This window comes from Eurytemora carolleeae, unplaced genomic scaffold, assembly GCF_000591075.1.
Source record: "Eurytemora carolleeae unplaced genomic scaffold, Eaff_2.0 scaffold1619, whole genome shotgun sequence".
Taxonomy (NCBI): Eukaryota; Metazoa; Arthropoda; class Copepoda; order Calanoida; family Temoridae; genus Eurytemora; species Eurytemora carolleeae.
This window is the reverse complement of record NW_019397549.1, coordinates 6,893-29,856: the sequence shown is the minus strand read 5'-3', so window position 1 is coordinate 29,856 and position 22,964 is coordinate 6,893. Positions and strand designations below refer to the sequence as shown.

The 22,964-nt window shown below is 32.7% G+C and overlaps 3 protein-coding genes and 1 long non-coding RNA gene across 4 annotated transcripts in view; all 4 read right to left on the bottom strand.

The window, feature by feature from the left end:
• LOC111714858 (transducin beta-like protein 2) overlaps nt 1-2,703 on the bottom strand; it is a 12,190-nt gene extending 9,487 nt beyond the window's left edge. Inside the window, exons 1-5 of the mRNA XM_023490068.1 lie at nt 2,661-2,703; nt 2,177-2,270; nt 1,290-1,365; nt 627-716; nt 100-161 (exon numbers count right to left, since the gene is read on the bottom strand). Of these exons, the coding sequence (XP_023345836.1) occupies nt 100-161; nt 627-716; nt 1,290-1,365; nt 2,177-2,270; nt 2,661-2,703 (365 nt within the window). The remainder of the gene's footprint in view (nt 1-99; nt 162-626; nt 717-1,289; nt 1,366-2,176; nt 2,271-2,660) is intronic.
• Nucleotides 2,367-10,979, bottom strand: LOC111714859 (apoptotic enhancer 1 protein). The gene is made up of 10 exons (XM_023490069.1): nt 10,906-10,979; nt 9,604-10,611; nt 7,334-7,433; nt 6,777-6,847; nt 5,740-5,867; nt 4,572-4,637; nt 4,113-4,180; nt 3,715-3,804; nt 3,436-3,586; nt 2,367-2,791 (listed from the first exon to the last, which is right to left on the bottom strand). The coding sequence occupies exons 2-10, from the start codon at nt 10,045-10,047 to the stop codon at nt 2,728-2,730; spliced, it is 1,182 nt and encodes a 393-aa protein (XP_023345837.1). The 5' UTR covers nt 10,048-10,611; nt 10,906-10,979; the 3' UTR covers nt 2,367-2,727.
• A 2,227-nt stretch (nt 10,980-13,206) lies between these two features.
• Nucleotides 13,207-18,801, bottom strand: LOC111714853 (long-chain-fatty-acid--CoA ligase 4). Its single transcript, XM_023490066.1, has 8 exons — nt 18,788-18,801; nt 18,058-18,178; nt 17,109-17,166; nt 16,828-16,940; nt 16,020-16,110; nt 14,578-14,646; nt 13,701-13,755; nt 13,207-13,321 (listed from the first exon to the last, which is right to left on the bottom strand). The coding sequence occupies exons 1-8, from the start codon at nt 18,799-18,801 to the stop codon at nt 13,207-13,209; spliced, it is 636 nt and encodes a 211-aa protein (XP_023345834.1).
• Nucleotides 18,802-19,208: 407 nt separating this feature from the next.
• Nucleotides 19,209-22,105, bottom strand: LOC111714854 (uncharacterized). Its single transcript, XR_002768100.1, has 3 exons — nt 22,007-22,105; nt 21,472-21,513; nt 19,209-19,282 (listed from the first exon to the last, which is right to left on the bottom strand). It is a non-coding gene; the product is annotated as an uncharacterized LOC111714854 (long non-coding RNA).
• Nucleotides 22,106-22,964: the final 859 nt, after the last annotated feature.

Below are 22,964 nucleotides of genomic sequence, written 5' to 3'. Positions count from 1 at the left end.
GGGGGGGGGGGGGGGGGTTTCACTTTTAGATAATGTTTTATTTAAAACAAGTTAAAAATTAGAGAGCGTGTGGGGTATAAGAATATATAAATGAACTACCTGTAGTTCTTGTGTTCCTTCTGGGCAAACTCTTTGACCGACCAAACAATAACAGACTGATCCTAAATAAGGGACTGTAGGCGTAATTTCAATTTAAAAAAATGATAAACTTAGTTTTTTTAAGCCTTCTGAATGCCTAAACATCCTGAGGCCGAATGTGAAGAAGTTGAGCCGCGGCTTGAATATGATTGTTTCAATTAAAATTGTACCCAATGTTTCAAGATTTAAGCCGGCGCTAAATGGAAACAGATTTTTTTGCGGATTTGAGACGCGACTCAAATTCATAAAATTCGGACTCTGAATGATCAAAAAACTGATGGTAAACTTATTCTACGCACAAAAAAACTTTAAAAATAGTTAAAAAAGATAAGTTTTTTACTATGTTTGACTCTCTTAACTCTATAGATTCATTTTCCCCTAATTAAGCGAATAACCGCCTAAAAACTTCCTAACGTCTAAGGCCAAAAAATATTTTCAAAAGCGGGGAGGGGGGTTTATATATATATACTATATAACACTGCACTTACCTCTCCGGTGGTGGCAATGTACTTCCCGTTAGGACTAAAGTCCATGTCCAGAATGCGCTTACTGTGTGCTTTTAACGAGGTGAGCAACCACTAGAGAGCATACAAATATTTTAAATGTGTCACAAAAAAATCGACAAAAACTAAAAATTTAAAGTGTTTATAAATTTGTTAACGATCCGAAATAACTTTAGCGCAATGTTTTAATCTTAATATTAAGTTTGACCCGTAAGACTGTTTAATTGATTAACAAAATAGTCTAAAAAGTCCAGTAAATACCAATATTAATAAAAGCTATTTTTAAAGTTATATGTCCAATTAACCGCAGTACCACTTAAACATTCATCTGAGTAACAACAAGGAAGATATCTTCGTCTTTTTAGACTGTACGTTAAACTTTAAGTGACCCTCAATGCAAAAATGACACTGTCTGATTCACAAAGGTACCTTTAAAAGCTTTATCTGAAATATAGACGATTATAATTTTCAAAACGTATTATTTTCACTTTTGGTTTCCCTACAAAAGTGATACGCACATTATCAGTTTGAAAAAACGCCAATGTCCTACACGTAATTTATCAGAAGGTTTTTTTTGGACATTGCTATCTATTGAAATGACGCTTACAGTCCCTTTTATAAAACAAACTTAAAATTGGGGGGGGTTACCTTCTGTTCTTCCTTCTCCTGAGCTGCAGCCGCTGATTCCTGAGATTCTGCAGATATCTGCTGTTCCTTACTATTACTAACCATAGATAGATAAATAGATAATGATAGAAATTAGGCGAAATACAAAATAAAAAATTTTCTAAGGAAGAAAATCCCATTCTTCCCACCCCCCCAGTTTTAACCCTGTAAAATATTCAGTTTCTGTAGGGCCAACCACTCAAAACATCCTACTCTGGTTAGGCGGGTTCCAACTGCATAGTAAATTGTGATTGCTTATTTGTAATATCTCATGCTTTGAAGTTGAATAAAAATATGAATGAATGAATGCTCATAATTGAACAAATTTGAATATTAAATAGTTTAAATAAATTATTAGGGTGATTCAGAGTAAAGGAAAAACTTTTTTTAAAAATTTTAAATAATGTAGAACAGACTTTTTCTTGTGATAACATTTTTCATATTAATGCTTTAATTTTAAATACTTTGAAAGCTGTTTTTTTTGCTTATATTAACACTAAAAAGAAGGTGTCAGATCTTTCCCAGGTAACTTGGAAAGATAAAAATTTCCCTGTATGATAATTGAAGGACTGCAGTATGGTTTTGGTAAATTATATAGCCGTACTAAGCCTAGGGGTGTCAGAAATGCATTTTTTTAAAATATCCTATAAACCTAATAAATTTTAAATTTGAATATAACTTCAATTATAATACAGGGGAATTTTTTTTTTATCTAACTATCTATCTATCCCAGGGAAAGATCTGACAACTTCTTTTCAAAACTGCGTTGGACACACATCGGTAAAAGGTTCACTTGAGAAGCTTAAAGGGATTTAATGAAGATAAAATTAAAAAAAACGATCAAGTAAATTATCTATTTTGTTCTATCCCTGAATACAAATCTGATATACATGAGAAGGGCCAGGGTAGCTCCGACTAAAACTGTGAAAAAAATCAACTCCATTTTCAACAACTCACTTTTATCTGAAAGCAATTTGAAATAATTAGAATTTGAAACTCACGGATTTTTACAATTTATAATAAACGGATTACTAGATCTTTTTTAAAATCTTGTAAAAATTTACCTAAATTCCAATTTATTTAAAATGTTACATTCGGTACTAAAGTACTATTTACTAAAATCACAAAAAATAGAATTTTTTATCACAAAACAAAGAGGGGGTCCCCCTCCCTCCCCCTTTCACGACAAATGTTTAATAAAAGGAATGGCAAAGGGGTCATAGCTTAGCTTTCAATTTGTTCAATGTGATATTTTAAAAATTCTTAACCAACATGTTTAATACAACGGGCAAAGAATGATGCTAACTATTCAAATATTAGGTTCTTTAGATTTATCAAATTTAAAATGCATACTCTGTATTTCTTCATTTTCTCTGTACCACAAAAATTTAGACATTAAATAAAAGTGGAGAAACAAATATCAAATGTCGTCTTCACTAAACTCGGGATCTATGCACGCACCAAGGGAATCATTTAATGCAAATCTAAAGAAAAGGACCATATCATAATCGGACAGTTAAAAATAATGATTTATGTAAAAATTAATAGTATAAATGAAACATGAATGAAGCTGAAAAATTGACTTTATCTATCAGTGACTGAATGGCTAAATAACTAACTGACTAAATGACTAACTGACTAACTAACTAACTAACTGAATAAATAACTAAATGGCTAAATAACTAACTGACTGACTAAATAACTAACTGACTAACTAAATGACTAAATAACTAACAGACTAAATTGCTAAATAACTATATGACTAGATGGCTAAATAACTAACTGACTGACTAAATGATTAACTGACTAACTGACTAAATGACTAAATGACTAAATGAAATGACTAAATGACTAAATAACTAACTGACTAAATGACTAAATAACTGACTAAATAACTAACTGACTAACTGACTAAATGACTTAAAGACTAAATAACTAACTGAATGACTAAATAACTAACTGACTGACTAAATGACTAAATAACTAACTGACTAACTAACTAAAAAATTGACTATTTGACTAAATCGCAAAGGAATTAAATAACTAAATGAAAAAATTAGTTAAAAAATTTAGGAAACAAAAATGCGATTTTTAAATCCGACTAAATAATACAAAATGGTCCTTGTTCCTTATTCGTTTCTTCTTTAATTCTGATTCTTCGTCAGAATCTCGTCGTCTTTTCGTCCCTCTTGCACCAGTGGTACTCGTCCTTTTAGTACTCGTCTTTATAGCTTTAGACACTGATATCAAGGCTGAGGTTTCATCTACAGCATCCAGTTCTAGTAAATTTTTGCATCGTTTTCAAATGTTTAAAATAATAACATTTTATATTAAAATATCAACCCAATCCTAACTCGAGAATTGAACCCCCCCCCCTTAATATCTTTAACATATTTTAAAATTTAACCTGGATTTAGGCGTCTTCTTCCTTTAAGTATACTTCTGGTGGAGTCCTTTGCTGGGCACGAGTCCATTGTCATCATAGGACTCCCAGTAACTATTACAAGTTTATTTTAAAATTCAGGAGTACATTGTCATCATAGGACTCCCAGTTGCTTTACCAAGTTCATTTTAAAATTCAGGAGTACATTGTCATCAATGGACTTCCAGTTGCTATAACAAGTTCATTCTAAAATTTGAAGTATACAGTTTTCAACTATTTGGGGTAAAAAATTGGAAATTAATTTGTTTACTTTTTCATTTTTAAAATCCACCAAAAAAAATATATTTTACCGATTGAGTTAACAGACAGACAAACAGAAATAACTATTTTATACGTCTAGATGATCAGTCGAAAGAACTTACTGGTAATCGGATCCGATGTGTTATTTAACCAGCGTTCCAGAACAGAAACTGGTTCAACACTTAAGTTCCTTAATAATGGAATAGATTACTAGCGTTCCAGAACAGTAACCGGTTCTACACTTACGTTACTTAATAAAGGAACAGATTACTCGCCTCTGTCTAATTTTTTAATCCCTATATCTTCCAAACCTGGCTAATGGTTATGTTAACCTTTGAAAAATTTTGACTAATTGGTCCAGCAGAATTAATAATTTTTGAGGTTTAAGACATCAGGTTGCAATGATGTTAAAAAAGAGCAGGGGTGGCGGCATCCCATAGTTTTTTAGGAGTTCACGCGTCCCTTTTGATTGAAAAAGGAAAATATAAAGGGCAAAAGCAGTTGTAAATGGTAATTTCGAAATTTCTTTCAAAACTTTCAATAAAAGTTTTACTCCACAAAAAATACTCCGATAAACTTACTTTGCAACAAAAGAGTTTAGTTCGTTGTCATCCGACATTTGTATTGGAGTACTTCCACTTCTATTCCTAAACAAAACATTTGTTTTGAAAGTACTTCCACTTCTATTCCTAAACAAAACATTTGTTTTGGAGTACTTCCACTTCTATTCCAAAACAGAACATTTGTTTTGGAGTACTTCCACTTCTATTCCTAAACAAAACATTTGTTTTGGAGTACTTCCACTTCTATTCCTAAACAGAACATTTGTTTTGGAGTACTTCAACATATATTCCTGTACAAAACATTTGTTTTGGAGTACTTCCACTTCTATTCCTAAACAAAACATTTGTTTGGAAGTACTTCCACTTCTATTCCTACACAAAAAATTTGTTTTGTAGTACTTCCACTTATATTCCAAAACAAAACATTTGTTTGGGAATACTTCCACTTATATTCCAAAAAAATAAGATTTGATAGTTCTTAGTTTAAATTAAGTTCTTTAGAGGCCGAATTTAAAGAATTTGGACCTAGTCTAGACGCGGTTTAAACATGAGACGTGGTTTAACCATGGTTGGTCAGCTGGAAATTTTAATGTGTTAAGAGATTTGAGCCGGCGCTCAATTTAAACCAGTTATTGACGGTTCAAATTCTTCAAAATCGGCCTCAAGGGTGTTCAAAGCATAAATATTTTCATGTTCTTATATGCCTCAAATTAACATAAAGCAAAATTAAATTCAGACGTCTATGATCAGATTTACGCTAAAGTTCAAAAATTGTAAAATAAAAAATAATGGCAAAAAGTTTTATAATGACTTGAAAGATCCTTTTAATATTCATCCTTTTTTAACAAATACTTAATTCTTCTTTTAATTGGACTGCAAAAAAGTATATAATTCATATTAACTCAAAACTAAAAAAATTTATTTATCAAAAATAAATCAAAACTCGAAAATGTTTGTGACAATTCAATCCACTTACTTTATGTCCATATTAACCCCATTTACTTTGTGTCCATATTAACCCCATTTACTTTGTGTCCATATTAACCCCATTTACTTTGTGTCCATATTAACCCNCCACTTACTTAGTGTCCATACTTGCCCCACTTACTTAGTGTCCATACTTGCCCCACTTACTTAGTGTCTATACTTGCCCCACTTACTTAGTGTCCATACTTGCCCCACTTACTTAGTGTCCAAACTTGCCCCACTCTCCATAAGAAGGCGAACCATATCTGCTGTAGCTGGGTAGTAGAGAAGGGAGTTGTGTAACGGTGTGTTTCCCATACCATCCGCTAGGATTACGTCTGCGTCATGCTGCAGGACCAGATTTAATAAATAGCAAGACATAGTAATAGGGACGGTAAGCCTAATGACTGTAGCCCAATCACAACTGTAACCTTAAAAGCTTTGTCTGATCAAGTATTTACTAGATGTTCAGGTTTATAATTTTATATACTGGTCATTTTTAAATGTGGTTTCTCCACAGAAATAACTTGCGCATTTTAGCTTCAGGAAAACATGTAGAAAAACTAAGAATTTACACTTTAAAACCTAATAAAACGATAATTTTTTCCACATTATTTATAAAGGTTTAAAGGTTCCATTGTGAATCGGGCATTGCCATCTTTGCATGTTGGGTCACTTGAAATTACGCTTACAGTCCCTTTAATACACTTCTCTTGTGCGCTGGGTCATGCTGAATAGAAGCGGTTTAAATGAGTTGACGTTGTTTCAACCAAGATGTTAATATTTTCAAGATTATTATGATTTTTGATGCCCTGGGGAATAAAATTAAAAATTGGACAACAAAAGAAAATTTTTTTTTTATCGTTTTATGATATATTTTTACTAAAATCCATTTTTTCACCATTTCAGGGAATAAAAGCCTGGCCATTTTTTAATTCACTGGGACAAAAGTTAAATAAGAAAAAAATGGGAAAAAATGTCAAGAAAATATACACCCTTGGACAAAGTTGAACGACTTATCTGGTGCTCCGGTTCAACTAAGTCTGCGCGGTTCAACTAAGTCTGCGCAGTTCAAATAAGTATGTGCGGTTCAACTAAGTCTGCGCGGTTGAACTAAGTCTGCGCAGTTCAACTAAGTCTGCATAGTTCAAATAAGTATGCACGGTTGAACTAAGTCTGCGCGGTTGAACTAAGTCTGCGCGGTTCAACTAAGTCTGCTCGGTTCAACTAAGTCTCGCTGTTTATTAAATTTTGTCCCTGGATCAGGAGTCGAGCTATCTCCACAAATTGGGCGGTTTTAATTGAGATTTCGTTCAACACGGTGTTCCCTAAAATTAACATTTTTATCTAAAAATTTAAGCAATCATTTTTATATTTCTTTCTACAAACCATTCATATTAGCCAAAAAAATGCAGATTTCCCTGTTTTTATTTGGTTAATTAATTTCATTGGTTAATTTACAAAAACATCTTTAATATCAAAATCTTTTTGGATTTCTTAAGTATTGATAGTTGACTTTGAATATTAATTTTATTATTAAAATTAGTTTTCAAGATCTTACCTTCTTCATCTCTATTATTAATGATATCCTCAGAGGATATAGTTTTCAAGATCTTTCATCTCTGATATAAATAATATTCTCAGAATATACAGTTTTATAGATTTTACCTTGTTCATCTCTAAAATTAATAATATCGTCGCCTTTTTAGATTTAATTTTGTCCCGAGCTTAAGAGGATATAGTTTTCAAGATCTTACCTTCTTCATCTCTGTTATTAATAACATCCTCAGAGGATATACTTTTCAAAATCTTACCTTCGTCATCTCTGATATTTATAATATCCTCAGAGGATATAGTTTTTAATAACACCTTCAGCTCCTCAGGATCTCCCTTTCTCACGGTTCTACGTAGATCCTGGTAACAAAATAAAACATTATTAAACAATTTTATATAAAGCTCAAGCCCTAGCCCTAGCCCTAGCTCTAGCTCTAGCTCTAGCTCTAGCTCTAGCTCTAGCTCTAGCTCTAGCTCTAGCTCTAGCTCTAGCTCTAGCTCTAGCTCTAGCTCTAGCTCAAGCTCAAGCTCAAGCTCAAGCTCAAGCTCATATCAGAATTATAGGGAAGTAGCTGTACTAAGACTGGAACAAGGACAAAAAACTACAACAAACAATAATACAAATATCGATTTCTCAGAATTAATTGTGAACCATTTATTGCACTGTCTAATAAAAGAAGCACTTAACATCCTTTTAACTCCGGTTTCAGGGGCATGTAAAAAACTAACTAGACTATGTTTGTCAATTTTGGAAACCGACTAGACTGTAGTTTGTCAATTTTGCAAACCGATTAGACTGTAGTTTGCCAATTTTGCAAACCGAATAGACTGTAGTTTGTCAATTTGTATTTCCACTACAGTCTTTCATGTGAGCAAAATGTGAAAGAAATAAAATCAAGGGGAAACGTGCTTGTGTCCCTGTGTGGCATTTAGAGCCGGAGTAATAGCTTGTTTGATAGCTAAGCTTGTGTCCTTGTGTGGCATTTAGAATAATAGCTTAATTGATAGCTACGCTTGTTTCCCTGTGTGGCCTTTAGAGCCCGAGTAATAGCTTGTTTGATAGCTATGCTTGTGTCCCTGTGTGGCATATAGAGCCTGAGTAATAGCTCGTTTGATAGCTATGCTTGTGTCCCTGTGTGGCATTTAGAGCTTGAGTAATAGCTTGTTAGATAGCTATGCTTGTGTCCCTGTGTGGCATTTAGAGCTTGAGTAGTAGCTTGTTAGTTAGCTATGCTTGTGTCCCTGTGTGACATTTAGAGCCTGAGTAATAGCTTGTTGAATATCTATCGAGATCGCGCCCAGTGGTAGTGGCGTTGATAGTTCAAGGGATTGTAATCTGGTGGCTTCTGTTCTGGATGAATTTGATAGCGGACGGGTTGTGCCTGGACAGTTTGGGACGAAGTTATAAGAGTACGGTATTTACAACATGTATAGGTATTAATTTTCTAGAAAAATCATTTCGCTTCTTCCTTAAAGGGAGTGACCGTCTAAGTAAGGTAGTTGAACTGAGTATGCAGTGTTGTGGAAAACTTCTTTCTTTCGGATTCATTTGAGACAAATTAAACTTTTTAAAGATCTGTAAATCCTGAGTTTGAGCGCAAATTTGACGTTCAGAACTCCTACTTTGGGGGTAGATACGTTTTCAGAATTAGTTTTTTTAAAATTATTAAATAACGACGACATAAAATGTAAAAAAGGTCTACAATAAACTACAGACGTCATGTAAAGGAACATGTTGAGAAAATAAAAATTTATGTTATCATCGAAAATAAGCAATCTTGTTCAATTCTTACTTTCTAGTTTCTCATTATTCTGGTGTCTTATTATTCAAAAAGATTTTATAGAATTATTATTGGAAAGACGACATTTGAAGAATTGAAGAAATCTGCGAAAAAATTCAAAGAAAATAACAAATACAATAAAAAGAAATAATCGATTTTAACATTGATTTATTGACAACTTTCTTTTGAGAAATATGTTCCTAACCATCTAATTAGATTACTGTATGTATAATATTTACTTTATTTTTCGTTGTCGTTATTTAATAATTAAAAAAAAACTAATTCTGAAAACGTATCCACCTCCAAAGTAGAAGTTTTGGACGTCGAATTTGCGCTCAAACTCAGGATTTACAGATTTTTAAAAAGTTTAATTTGTCTCAAATGAATCCAAAAGAAGTTTTCCACAACACTGCATACTCATTTGAACTACCTTACATAGACGGTCACTCCCTTAAAAAAATATTCGAATTAAACCAAGGTTGAATATTAAGGTTGGTTACTTCCGATGCGCTCCAATGTACGGAAAATGTCTCCTAAGGTAGATAGATATTCACCTAATATGGCGTCGCTGATTATAGAGGCGAGAGTGACGTCGTATTAGGTGTACATCTATCTGTCTTCAGAGACGACATTTTCCTTACATTGGAGCGAGCGCATAGAGAGTAACCAACCTTATTATANGGGGTGAATCCACCAGTTTATTTCATACTCATCATTCTTGAAAATATACAACCCTGCAGTTCTCTTACTTGATGTTCACTGTTCAGATAGTTAAATGCTCGTTTTCTTCCGGTTCTTCGTGGGCCGCTGTCCTCTGTATTTTCCTGTTTCTCTTCTGTTTTCTGCTTTTCTCCTTTCTCCTCTTCCTTCTCATCAATAATCATCACTTTAACATTCTCTTCGTCAATTGACTTTTCATCTTCATTATTAGTAGTTTCTTCTTCAGTTTCAGCAGATCTTACATTTATAACTATTAATCCATTTTCATTTATCAAATCACAGTTTTTAACTTTCTCTTCATCATCTGTTTTTCTAGATTGGTCTTCTGTTAATAGTCTATTTTCCGAAGCTGATAAATTTGTTTTATTCATAATATTCGGTTCGTTGCTCGGCTTATCACTAAGTTCGCTGAGATCGCTAGACAGACGTTTATTCTTTTCCACAAGAATGTTGTGTGAATCATTTTCACCCATTTTTCCTGAAAAAAAAAACTTTATCTGGCGCCAAACAAAATAAAATGCGCGACTAATTAATTTACAATTTATTTATCAATAAGCTCAGGCTAGATTTGGCTTGCAACGAGATAAACAAATTACATATATGGGGGGGGGGGGGGATATATCATAATATCACTTGATCACTCGGTAGCACTTTATTTTTTAACTAAACAAAAATGAACTATTGCATGCATAAAAGGTAAAAAGTTTCTTATTGATAAATCGTGAAATAACAAAACTTAAAAAAACATTTTTTACATCTAATGCCGTGGATCCGGATCCCAGAGATCCGCACCATTTTGGCTTCCTGGATACGGATACGAAAATATATTGCAATTCCACGGATCCGGATCCAAGGGGCAAAATATCGACCTTAACCCGGATCCACATTAAAATTAATCATTGTTTACAACCATTTCAATACATACACTGTAACTAAATACTTCACTAAGGTTAAACCCCGACAATTTGACACATTTAGATTAGATTCCACTGTATACACGGTCAATCTCTTTCCGGTATTCGTCGTAGATAAATTTCCTAAAAATGGAGAAACTCAGATTAATTGAAAAAATACCAAAATGACTCCTTAAAAACGTCTTTTAAACAATTTTTGCATATTTATTTTAAACTTTATTGTTGACTAGCTGAGTGCATGACGTTGTCCGGCTCTTAACAATTTTACAATATGGCTTTTCTAAACGATATTACACCTATCCTATTACTAAAGCGGAGTAAAGGAAAAAACAATATTAAAGTCACATCTCAGGCTAGTCTTATAAAAGGGTGATCATGCTAAATCTAAATGTTTAGATAAATGTTTTATAAATTCACCTCCTGATCTTGAAAGCTGCTGTAACCAACCCATTATCAGGGGTCCATTCATCGAGAACAAGCAATACTCTTAACATCACACAAATACAGCTCTTTAATATTAAAATTTCTCCATACCTCTGTTTGCACTTCCATATCTCGGCAGCACTCCTTCAGCTCAATCACTAGAAGAAAACAGTCAGTCAGTCAGTCAGTCAGTCAGTCAGTCAGTCAGTCAGTCAGTCAGTCAGTCAGTCAGTCAGTCAGTCAATCAATCAATAGAACGATTTGAAGCTTATTGTGCAACAATACAAAATCGTCTTTGAAGTGTACTTCACATATTTATGCTATATAACCTTTTGGGCCCTGGAACATCATTTTATAGAAAATCTAAAATTAATATTTTAAGAAAACCAAATTATGAAATAGGCTGGTTTCACATAGACCCTATGCCTTTCACTTTGCAAACGATGATTTTCCGTTATAACTATAAATAAAATGAGGTTTTTTATTCACCTAATTCATTATTAAGTTTATTTAACAGCTTTACAAAATTCGAAATTGAAATGAATAGTCTAGGGAACATACTGTATCAATGTACTCTATTGCATATAATTTGTGAACATTTACATGATTTGTAAACTTTGAACTCCCTTTCAGGCTGAAAGGGACTGAAAAAATTCATACCGAGAGATTCTTTAAATTCCCCTCTATTATATATTCTATTCTCTATGGCTACAACCCCTCCTCCTCCCATAATTGGCCCCAGAATATAATTGAATAAATATTTACGTGGATTAAACGCCTGTAGAGCATTCTTGTCCGGGATAATGATTGCGATAATAAAATCCTACATTAAAACAACTTTAATTTTTCTTATTTTTGCCCAAAGCTCAATTCAAGGAATCTGAAAGTATTACGATATAAATATAAATAAATATAAATAAAGATATAAATCTAACATGTTTACAGATATTTCTCGTGTTTTTAAAACTTGTATCCGAGCAGATATCTAAGCCTCATTTCTGGGAAAAATATTTTCAATCGAAATTTTTCAAAGTTTGTTTAAAGGGACTGTAAACGTAATTTCAATTTACCAAGTGGTATTTCCGATTTGCAATGGTACCCTTTTCCGTAAAAAAAGTAATGTTACTATTTAATGACTTGCGCATTTCTGAACAACAAGAACACTTAAAGCTTTAAAAATGACAAAATCTACAACATTATTGATTTAAATGAAGAATCACTTGAAATAACAAAAACACTTCCCTTTAAAATTATAAATTTAAATTTATTTTTTTTAAATTAGAAAATTGTTTAAATTCCTTGGATGGATCGGCATAAGCGCAGATACTTTCAACAATAGGAGCTGTCTTCAGTACACTCTCAACCTAAAAATACATATTATTATTAAACAGCTGTCTTCAGTACACTCTCAACCTCCAAATACATATTATTATTAAACAGCTGTCTTCAGTACACTCTCAACCTCAAAATACATATTATTATCAAACATAGCTGCATTCAGTACACTCTCAACCTCCAAATACATATTATTATCAAACATAGCTGCATTCAGTACACTCTCAACCTCCAAATACATATTATTATTAAACATTACAATTCTTTAATTTAAATGCAATTGAGAATGGGGATGGTGAAGCTCGAGCCTTTGCTCGTTTGTAAATGAACACATTTCTCGTTTTTTACTCGGGCGTAAAGTCGACTTGGATTTAGATTTTTTCTAATCTGGGCTTAATCTGCGAAAACTTTAGTTCTAGAATTCAAGAAAAATGATAGATAGGACAGTCATTGATAAATTCTTATTTATAGCAAATTCTTTGTATCAATGAAATAAGTAAAATTAAAATTCTAACTTTTAAGAGGTTCTAATTTTCTTAAAGTTATGGGACAAAATCAACTAATATTAGAAAAATAGTTGTTTCCATTCAGTAACACACATTAAATACATGTAATTTCCGTTTTAATATATAATATGTAATCTAATCTCAACTTGTAAAAATATACAGAAAATAAAAATAAAAAACCTATACGGAAAAAAAATTCTTAAATTATCATTCTAGGTGTTATTCGCTGTATAAAGTACAATTAAGAATGAAGAATAACGAATAATTCTTGAAAATAAATACCCCTGAAAGGTTTACCTTGCCGTATGAAACATATTCTCCATGTTGGAGTTTAACCAAATCCTTCTTCCGGTCAATGATCTTCAGGACTCCGTCATCATGTATCTCTCCAATATCTCCTGTTCTGAACCATCTATAATATAAGGAAGGAAGGAAGGAAGGAAGGAAGGAAGGTTTAACTAACCTCCCCCCTTGGATAGGGTTTATCTTTAACCCTGTAGTTCCCCTCCTCCCAGTTGACCAGCTTAATGGCAACATTCATCAAGGGGGCACCAACGCGACCAGTTATCCTAAATAAAAAAAAAACATTTAAAGTTATTTGACAATTTAGGATTAAAATTTTTAAATGAGAAATTGAAAGAAAGCTAAGAAGATAAAAAATTATAATGTGATCAAAATTAATAATAATTAAAATGTGATCAAAATTAATAATAATTAATATTAAGAAAGGTTTTCTTAATTGTCATGTATTAGTAATTGTATATCAGATCATGATTCATGAACAAAGTGATTTTTCAAAAATTTTGATTGGGGAACTTGGTAGAACTACAGGAATGTTCTTAGCTTGGTTTAAAAAATCAAAGTTAAGTGGGTTGAAAGTTCAGTTTCCAAGCAGAAAGCTTGTCTTTAAGATTTAACTACTTATTCTTATTTTTTATTCTTGTTCACCTGTCTCTCTGAGAAACAGTTGTAGCACAGGCTGTAGTTTCAGTCAAACCATATCCTGAACAATAAAACCATATCCTGAACAATAAAACCATATCCTGAACAATAAAAACCATATCCTGAACAATAAAACCATATCCTGAAGAATAAAACCATATTCTGAACAATAAAACCATATCCTGACCAATAAAACCATATCCTGTTCGCGCAATGTTAAGGGTATGTACAAGCAAAGATGACAAATGAAGTAATGAAAATGGTTTTAAATCTCATTTTATTAACAAATAAAGTTGTTTTGAAAGAAAGAAAGTTGTCAATTTCCGACAGTACACTTGAAACCTTTATCTGATCAATATGAATAATGTGGAATGTCTTTTTTTTTATATAGGTTAAAAGTGTTTAATTCTGATAATTCCTATAACTTTCCTTCAGTAGAAATGCGCAAGTCAGTCAAGAAACCTCATTTGAAACTAATAATTTTTCAAAATCATAAACATGAATATTGGCATATATAATTCATACTTGATAGGACAAAGCATTTAAAGTTACTGTTGTGAATCGGGCATTGCCATCTTTGCATGTAAAGTCAATATTGAAATTACGCTTATACTCTTGTTAAACAGGGGTGTATAGAATTCAAATTTTTTGTTCTTTAACATATTTTTTTTTTATTTCCTTCTCCCAATTCGAGACATAATTTTTAAGATTTACATTGTAGTGCATAATATTATAATAGCAGTATGAAAGACTTTACAAAGCAATGTTGTTAAACTAGATTAATATTGTAGTGTATAATATTACACTAGCAGCATAAAAGACTTTACAAGGCAATGTTATTAAACTAGATTTAGACGATAATATTCTGCTTGTATTCTCTTACCTTGTATCAGAGGAGTACTGAGGCAACTTCGGCATAAACTATGCGTATCCTCAGCTAGAGGGGCGCCACCTTCATCAAAGGATGAATAAATGAATGAATGAAAAGATGAATCAATAAATGAATGAATGAATCAATCAAATGAATGAGTGAATAAATGAATGAATGAATGAATGAATCAATCCATCAATCAAACATCAATCAATCAAATGTTTTCGCTAAATTGGCAATACCAGAGATATTAAAAATTTTATTAGATAAAACCGTAAAAATGTCTTATTCAGATTTCCAGTAATTATGAAAGCGCAAAAATGACAGACCACATTTTATAACTGGCAGAACTAGGGATATTCTGTGATGATTGATTTATAAAAAAATACTGCTAAAATCAGCAATGTTGAATGCCGCAAACGATTTCTTTTTATTTTCAAAATTAGACGAAGTATGATTGAAGGATGGACGATCTAGGAAAAGGAAGAACAAGAAATTAAGAAATCTCAAAATAAAAATCTGATATCATATAAATATTTAAAATATTGTAAAATTTAATTAAAATAAATTATTAAAATTAAAAATTTTTTAAGACAACTTTGAAGTCATTGATTAATTAATAATATTCCAGGTCTCTATCTCTACCTGAGAGTATTAACCTGACCCATCACTCTCTATCTGAGAATAGTAACCTGACCCATCACTCTATCTACCTGAGAGTATTAACCTGACCCATCACTCTATCTACCTGAGAGTAGTAATCTAACCCATCACTCTATCTACCTGAGAGTATTAACCTGACCCATCACTCTTATCTATCTGAGAGTAGTAACCTGACCCATCACTCTATCTATCTGAGAGTAGTAACCTGACCCATCACTTTATCTACCTGATAGTAGTAATCTAATTCATCACTCTATCTACCTCAGAGTATTAACCTGACCCATCAATCTATCTACCCGAGAGTAGTAATCTAACCCATCACTCTATCTACCTGATAGTAGTAATCTAACCCATCACTCTATCTACCTCAGAGTATTAACCTGACCCATCAATCTATCTACCCGAGAGTAGTAATCTCTGACCCATCACTCTATCAACCTGAGAGAAGTAACCTGACCAATCACTCTATCTAGTATCTACCTAAGAGAAGTAACCTGACCCATCACTCTATCAACCTGAGAGTATTAACCTGACCAATCACTCTATCTACCTAAGAGTAGTAACCTGACCCATCACTCTATCAACCTGAAAGAAGTAACCTGACCCATCACTCTATCTACCTGAGAGTAGTAACCTGACCCATCACTCTATCTACCTGAGAGTAGTAACCTGACCCTGCCTCCAAGGACCTAAGAGTAGTAACCTGACCCATCACTCTATCAACCTGAAAGAAGTAACACCCATCACTCTATCTACCTGAGAGTAGTAACCTGACCCATCACTCTATCTACCTGAGAGTAGTAACCTGACCCTGCCTCCAAGGAAATATCGGATTTTCCTGAACAATGTTTTGTTGAGGAGAGGAGTATCAAACCCTCGGTCCTGCAGTACAACAGACAATCAATATTAAAGGGACTGTACGCACAATTTTATGTCACTTTCCATGCAAAGATGGCAATGCCCGATTCACAGCGGTTTACCATGAAAACCTTAATGATTTCCGAGTGATTAATTATGATAACTTCTTTTTGTTCACCTGCAGTAGAAATGCGCAAATCAATTTAGAAGAGAACTAGCAATTGAAAATAATCATTTTTTAAAACTATAAACATTGATATTTTACTTGACATTTTCGGATAGATATAATGGAAATTTGAATCAAGGGACTTACGTAAGAGATATTTCAAATGACCCTCCATGTGCAAAGATGGCAATGCCCGATTTACAACAGTACCCTACAAACCTCTTTATGATAAAGCATGAATTATATATCCATGTTTTTGTTTTTTTAAAACTGTTTATTTTGATTTTTAGTTTCCTACAAAAGTGACTTTTGCATTTCTTGAATTTAAGAAACAAAGAGAAATCATAAATATTAAACCTTTCTCTAGTCTGAAAAACGACGGTTTCTTCCTTGCTTTTAATCGGATTAAGGTTACTAAGGGTACCGGTGGTAATCTGGCATTGAAATTCTTAATTCTTAAGAACATCAACTTGAATTAGGAAGATTAAATTGAGAATTACATTTTGTGTAGTTTGATTGATTGCTTGCTTAATGGGTGATGAATAAATTGATTGATTGATTGATTGTCTGCCTCCCTGCCACTTTGTTTTATAACTAACAAGGTAGTGGAACAACTCCTCCACAAACCAACCCTGCCTGTTCATCGTGTCTACAACACTCTTGTAGATACGCTCAATGATCAACGGAACTACAAGGTGTAATAAATAATCAACATACTATTTATATATGTATCTATGTATCTTTGAATCTATGAATCTATGTATTTATGTATTTATGTATCTATGTATCTATGTATCTATGTATCTATGTATCTATGTATCTATGTATCTATGTATCTATATATTCATGTACACCCCTGAACACATAAGAGTTGGTTGCAGTACATTAGCATCTCCCTTGCATCCAGCCTTCACCTGTACAACAAGAAAATAATAATAATAATAATTATTATAAGTATGAATTTTAATAATAATAATTATTTGCTGTTCAAGCTTGACTAGTATCCAATCTTGATTTCGTTCATATCTTGTTTGATTTGCTGGTAAGTGTTAAGCTTGACGAATATCAGATCTTGATTCCAACCTACCTTGCTTGATTTGCTGGTTAGTGTTAGTGTCAAGCTTGACGAATATCCAATCTTGATTCCAACCTACCTTGCTTGATTTGTTAGTAAGTGTCAAGCTTGAATAGTATTCAATATTGATTCTAACCTACCGTGCTTGATTTGCTGGTTAGTGTCAAGCTTGAAGAGTATCCAATCTTGATTCTAACCTATCTTGCTTGATTTGCTGGTAGGTGCCAAGCTTGACGAATATCAAATCTTGATTCCAACCTACCTTGCTTGATTTGCTGGTTAGTGTCAAGCTTGAATAATATCCTATTTTGATTCCAACCTACCTTGCTAGATTTGCTGGTTAGTGTCAAGCTTGACGAATATCAAATCTTGATTCCAACCTACCTTGCTTGATTTACTGGTTAGTGTCAACCTTGAAGAATATCTAATGTTTATTCAAACCTACCTTGCTTGATTTGCTAGTAAATGTCAAGCTTGAAGAGTATCTAATCTTAATTCCTACCTTGCTTGATTTGCTGGTAAATGTCAAGCTAGAAGAGTATATAATCTTAATTCCTACCTTGCTTGATTTTCTGGTAAGTGTAAAGCTTGAAGAGTATCTAATCTTGATTCCTACCTTGCTTGATTTACTGGTAAGTGTCAAGCTAGAAGAGTATCTAATCTTGATTCCTACCTTGCTTGATTTACTGGTAAGTGTCAAGCTTGAAGAGTATCTAATCTTGATTCCTACCTTGCTTGATTTACTGGTAAGTGTCAAGCTAGAAGAGTATCCAATCTTGATTCCGTACATCAAACAGCTTGTCTCCGCCAGTAGTTCCAGAACATGGGCTAACGGTAAGAACCCGATATATCTAAAGAAAATAAGAAATAAACCAACTTGATGATATAAAAACCGGACCAAAAGTAAACTAACTTGATGATATAAAAATTAATATATATATAATATATACATTATACATCAATGTCAGGGATATACAATATATATAATATATACATTATACATCAATGTCAGGGATAAATAATATATATAATATATACATTATACATCAATGTCAGGGATAAATAATATATATATATAATATATACATTATACATCAATGTCAGGGATATACAATATATATACAATATATACATTATACATCAATGTCAGGGATATACAATATATATATATTGTAATCCACTTGGGAGCACATTCAATAAATGCATTTTTAAGAAAGATCTAAATTTGCTGTCTCAAATGTTTATTTTTTTGGATAAAAAATTCAATAGTATTTCGAGATTTTTTTTCTTCTCAAAATAAATAACTGGAACTGGGCTGAATTTTCGAATTAAAATTAATTCAGAGAATTGAAAAATATTAAAAATTGACCGAGCAAGGAATGGAAAAAAATGAGCAATTTATAGATTTCCGACAATTACTTTGCAGGGTAGAAATGTCTTGCTTCTGAAAATATTTTTACTGAGTTGTTACCATATTATTAAGTAGTAATCTCTGTTTAATTCGTCCGATCATAACTCAGGAACCCTTTGACCGATTGGCCTGACATTTTGAACTCGGTGAAAATGTTCTTGATTTAGTTCTGAGTTTTAAAGAGGAAATTAGTTGTCAGGCAAAGATGGGTTCCAAAGCTAGTCGGAAATAAAGGAATAACTGAAGGAATAACTGAAGGAATAACTGAAGGAATAACTGAAGGAATAGCTGAAGGAATAGCTGAAGGAATAGCTGAAGGAATAGCTGAAGGAATAACTGAAGAAATAACTGAAGGAATAACTGAAGGAATAAATGAAGAAATAACTGAAGGAATAACTGAAGGAATAGCATTTAGTAACATTGAAAGGATCTAAAGTAGGATTGATCCGCATCGCAATAGATTGTTAACACACAGAGTAAAGTTATTACCTAGTCCCGCCTCCCCTATAGCAATGACCTCCTCAAACGTTAAGGTTCTCACATCCTGCAAAATGAAACGTCTTTAAATTGTTATAGAAGTCCACCCTAACTATAATAAAATACCATAACCGATTCACGACAATATCTTTTTAATGAACTTGAGAAATTTATTCAGTTAAAGGGACTGAACCTGAATTCAATCAATTGAGTGGCATGTCCGATCTAAAAAGGTACCCTTTAAACTGTTATCTGAGTAACAATAATAAAGAAAACTAGATATCTTCGTTCATATTTCCGCTTGTCGCTATTATACAAATAAAAATAACCAATAGAAAAAGTAGGATATAGATTTTAAAGGGACTGTAAGCGTAATTTCAGGTGACCCTCTATGCAAAGATGGCAATGCCCGATATAAAAGTGTACTTTAAAGCTTTGCCTGATCAATACTGAAGCAGATATGAATGTTAATAATTTTAACAATTGTTTATTTTCTATTGAGGATTCTTTGAAAGTGACTGTTTACTGCTCAAGGAAAACATATTGGAATTAACAGAAATAAACGCTTTCAAAATATGAGAATCGACAATATCTTCTCAGTATTGATACAAAGGTTAAAAGGGTACCACTGTGAATCGGGCAGTGCCATCTTTGCATCGAGGGTCTTTGAAAATACGTGAGTTCCTTGAATGTTGAATTGAATAGAGTTTCACCTGATGCTGCGCCTGTATATCAAGAAATAGAAGGAAACAGACACCAAAAAGTTTAACAACGAATGAAAAATAATGTTTTAAACAAAAAAATATAACATTTAGTTTAATAAAGAAAAATCCAAAATCTAAGGGTTAATAAAATAATACCCTAAAAAATAATTCGTGCAAAAAAACATGCAAATGAAACACATGCAAAAACGCGACAAAGGGGCAAACGAGAAACGGGCAATATGACTAATTCTAGGTTAGGTTAAGACCACCACGGCTAGGACAGAGTATGGGGCCGAGCGCCACGGCTAGGACAGAATATGGGGCCAAGCGCTACGGCCATTACATTAGTTTTAACATATTATTAGTCCATGTTCTAGATCAAACTGGGTTTCTAGTCCAAGCACTACGGCCAGATCTAATTATGATTTAAATACTTATTTCTCGTTTTTTGCACTTTTTGACCTTTAATCGTCTGCAACCCTTTGTCGACCAAAAAAAAATTCATTACAAAAAACTAAGATTTGCGGAATAGGAATTGTTAACATTTTACTGTGACGTATTAGAAAAGATCAAGAACTGGTTTTATTGTAAACAAACATGAGCGTTAGTTCAAGTGATTCTCCATGTAAAGATGGCAATGCCTGATTCGTCTGATCAAGTATGTATTAGATATCAAAGTTTATCATTTTAGAAACGGATTATTTTCTCAACAAAAGTGTCTTGCGCATTTGTGTACTACAGGAAGGTTTAAGGGTACCGTTGTGAATCGGGCATTGCTACCTGTGCATGGATTGTCACGTGAAATGACCCTTTCTGTCCCTTTGACTCAGAAATACAGAGCAATGTTTGCAATCTTAGCTATTGTTTACAATACTGAAGTTACTAACTACGTCACAGTAATGAATAAGCACATGATACCACATCACATCCTTATACAGGGAGACCCACAAAGGACGAGACTTCAAAGACGACTGAACAGAATTTATGTCGTCTTTACAGTCTCATCCTATGAGGGTAACCCTGCATCTACTATCACTATATTAAATAAAGTCAAGCAAAGCTCAAAACAATAAAACTAAAGTGAAACCCATAACACTGTAGAATAGCAATCCGACATTGAAAAAACAATAATTTATCTTGTTTTGTGGAATGGGTTTGTGTACAATTGCTGTGTTCCAAATCAAATCAAATCAAATATAATCAAATCAAATATAATCAAATCAAATCAAATCAAATCAAATCAGATCGAATCGAATCGAATCGAATCGAATCGAATCGAATCGAATGAAATGAAATGAAATAATAAATTTAGGGATATCCTACCAACCATGACGAATGCTGAAATGAGTTTACTGAATTAGGATTTGACGACGAACTTCGCGGATAGTGGGTTTGTTGTTTGAAGTTAATTTTATTTAGTTTGCGTGATGTTTCCAGACATAATAACAATATTTCAGGTCATAACATACAGACTTACAGTCGTCTTCCTATTCCACAATTTTATGAGCCTCACTGTATATAAATGAATATTATGACGATATAAGAAACGCACCTGAGGACAGTTTCTTGTGTTGACAGGTTTGCCAGCAATATCCTAAACAAAATTATTTAACTTAGAAAATTAAATTATCTTTTCTTTATAAAATTGTCATTTCTGTTACTTTTGTACAGTGATAACCAGAAATTTATAATTAATCAGACAAATTTACAACAAAACTTTACAAATATGATTGACAAACGATAATAACTAAATAGCCCTAGTCCTGCCAATTCCAAAATGTGGTCTGCTTTTATTGTACTTAAAAATTACCAGAAATATATATGCTGCCTTTATTGTACTTTAAAATTACCAGAATTATATATGCTGCCTTTATTGTACTTTAAAATTACCAAAAATATAAATGCTGCCTTTATTGTACTTTAAAAATTACCAGAAATATCTATCTGAACTACTTGGCAGTTTTTGAAAATTTCCAACACCCGAAGGACTATCTTAAGATATATACATAATCTATGTTTGCTTGCATTTTGGTTCAAATTTGGTTTCATGGAATTTTAAATTTTTTTATTTCCGATAATTCTCCTACCTTAAAAACAATAATGTGCTTGAGACCAGGCAACTGTGCTTTATGCCTGCCTAGAACCTGCAGCAGTTTACCTTAAACAAAAATCAGAATTAAAGAACTGTAAGCGTAATTTCAAGTGACCCTTCATGCAAAGATGATGATGTCCGATTTACAACGGTACCCTTTAAAAGTATTTCTATTCTTTACGAAAATATTGTGTACTTTATCATTACTACTCACTTCATGGTGAATTTCATAATGAACGTGCTATAAAGTAATCATCGTGCTATAATGTTAAATTAGCTGTACATTTTAGCACGTGGGTTATAAAATTCTGATTGGTTCCCGGAGTTTCTTCAAAAATTTGTGGATATAAGACAAGTGCACAAACGTTTCATAAAATTACCTATAACACTGTTATTTTGGCACGACATGCTATGAAATTTTTGGACTTTAGATTATATTTTGTCCCTCGCTAAAGCTTGGGACAAAATTAAATCTAAAAAGACTTGAACCTTCTCTATTAAGAACAAGTTTCTGTCCAAAAACTTTATAACACTGCGAACCAAAATAACAGTGTTATAAATAGTTATAAGAGAACCGTTGTGAAGCAGGCATTGCCGTCTTTAATAAATATTATGAAAAGCAGAACTTAGGATCATTTTGGCTTCCAGGATCCGGATCAGGATCCGCACATATATGCGGATCTATGGGGCACAATATCAACTGTTCAGTTATAAGAGATGATTCAAAATTTCTTTATGTCTTAATGGTTCATAAAGTTTTATCACCAAACTGAACAGAATCCTATGATTAGTATCAAAAGGGTTTCAAAAACTGTAAAAAATAAAATATACTGAGAGATCATAACAAAATCACCTCCAAAATATTCTAAAAAAGAGAGAAAATCTTTTTATTCGATTTATGCATATTTTTCCAGGGGAGTATATTCTTAATTTCCCGGAGGGGGGGGGGGGGG

Excerpts from the sequence above, each read along its gene's own strand:
- LOC111714853 (XM_023490066.1), bottom strand. Across the intron at positions 17,167-18,057 it reads TTACCAGTAAATCAAGCAAG|GTGAAGGCTGGATGCAAGGG; the intron begins GTAGGAATCAAG and ends CTTGTTGTACAG. Across the intron at positions 16,111-16,827 it reads GTTATAAAACAAAGTGGCAG|GACCGAGGGTTTGATACTCC; the intron begins GGAGGCAGACAA and ends GTTGTACTGCAG.
- LOC111714859 (XM_023490069.1), bottom strand. The coding sequence starts at position 10,047 with ATGGGTGAAAATGATTCACACAACATTCTTGTGGAAAAGAATAAACGT. Across the intron at positions 7,434-9,603 it reads ATCTGAACAGTGAACATCAA|GATCTACGTAGAACCGTGAG; the intron begins GTAAGAGAACTG and ends TTTTGTTACCAG. Across the intron at positions 3,805-4,112 it reads CACATCGGATCCGATTACCA|TTACTGGGAGTCCTATGATG; the intron begins GTAAGTTCTTTC and ends AACTTGTAATAG.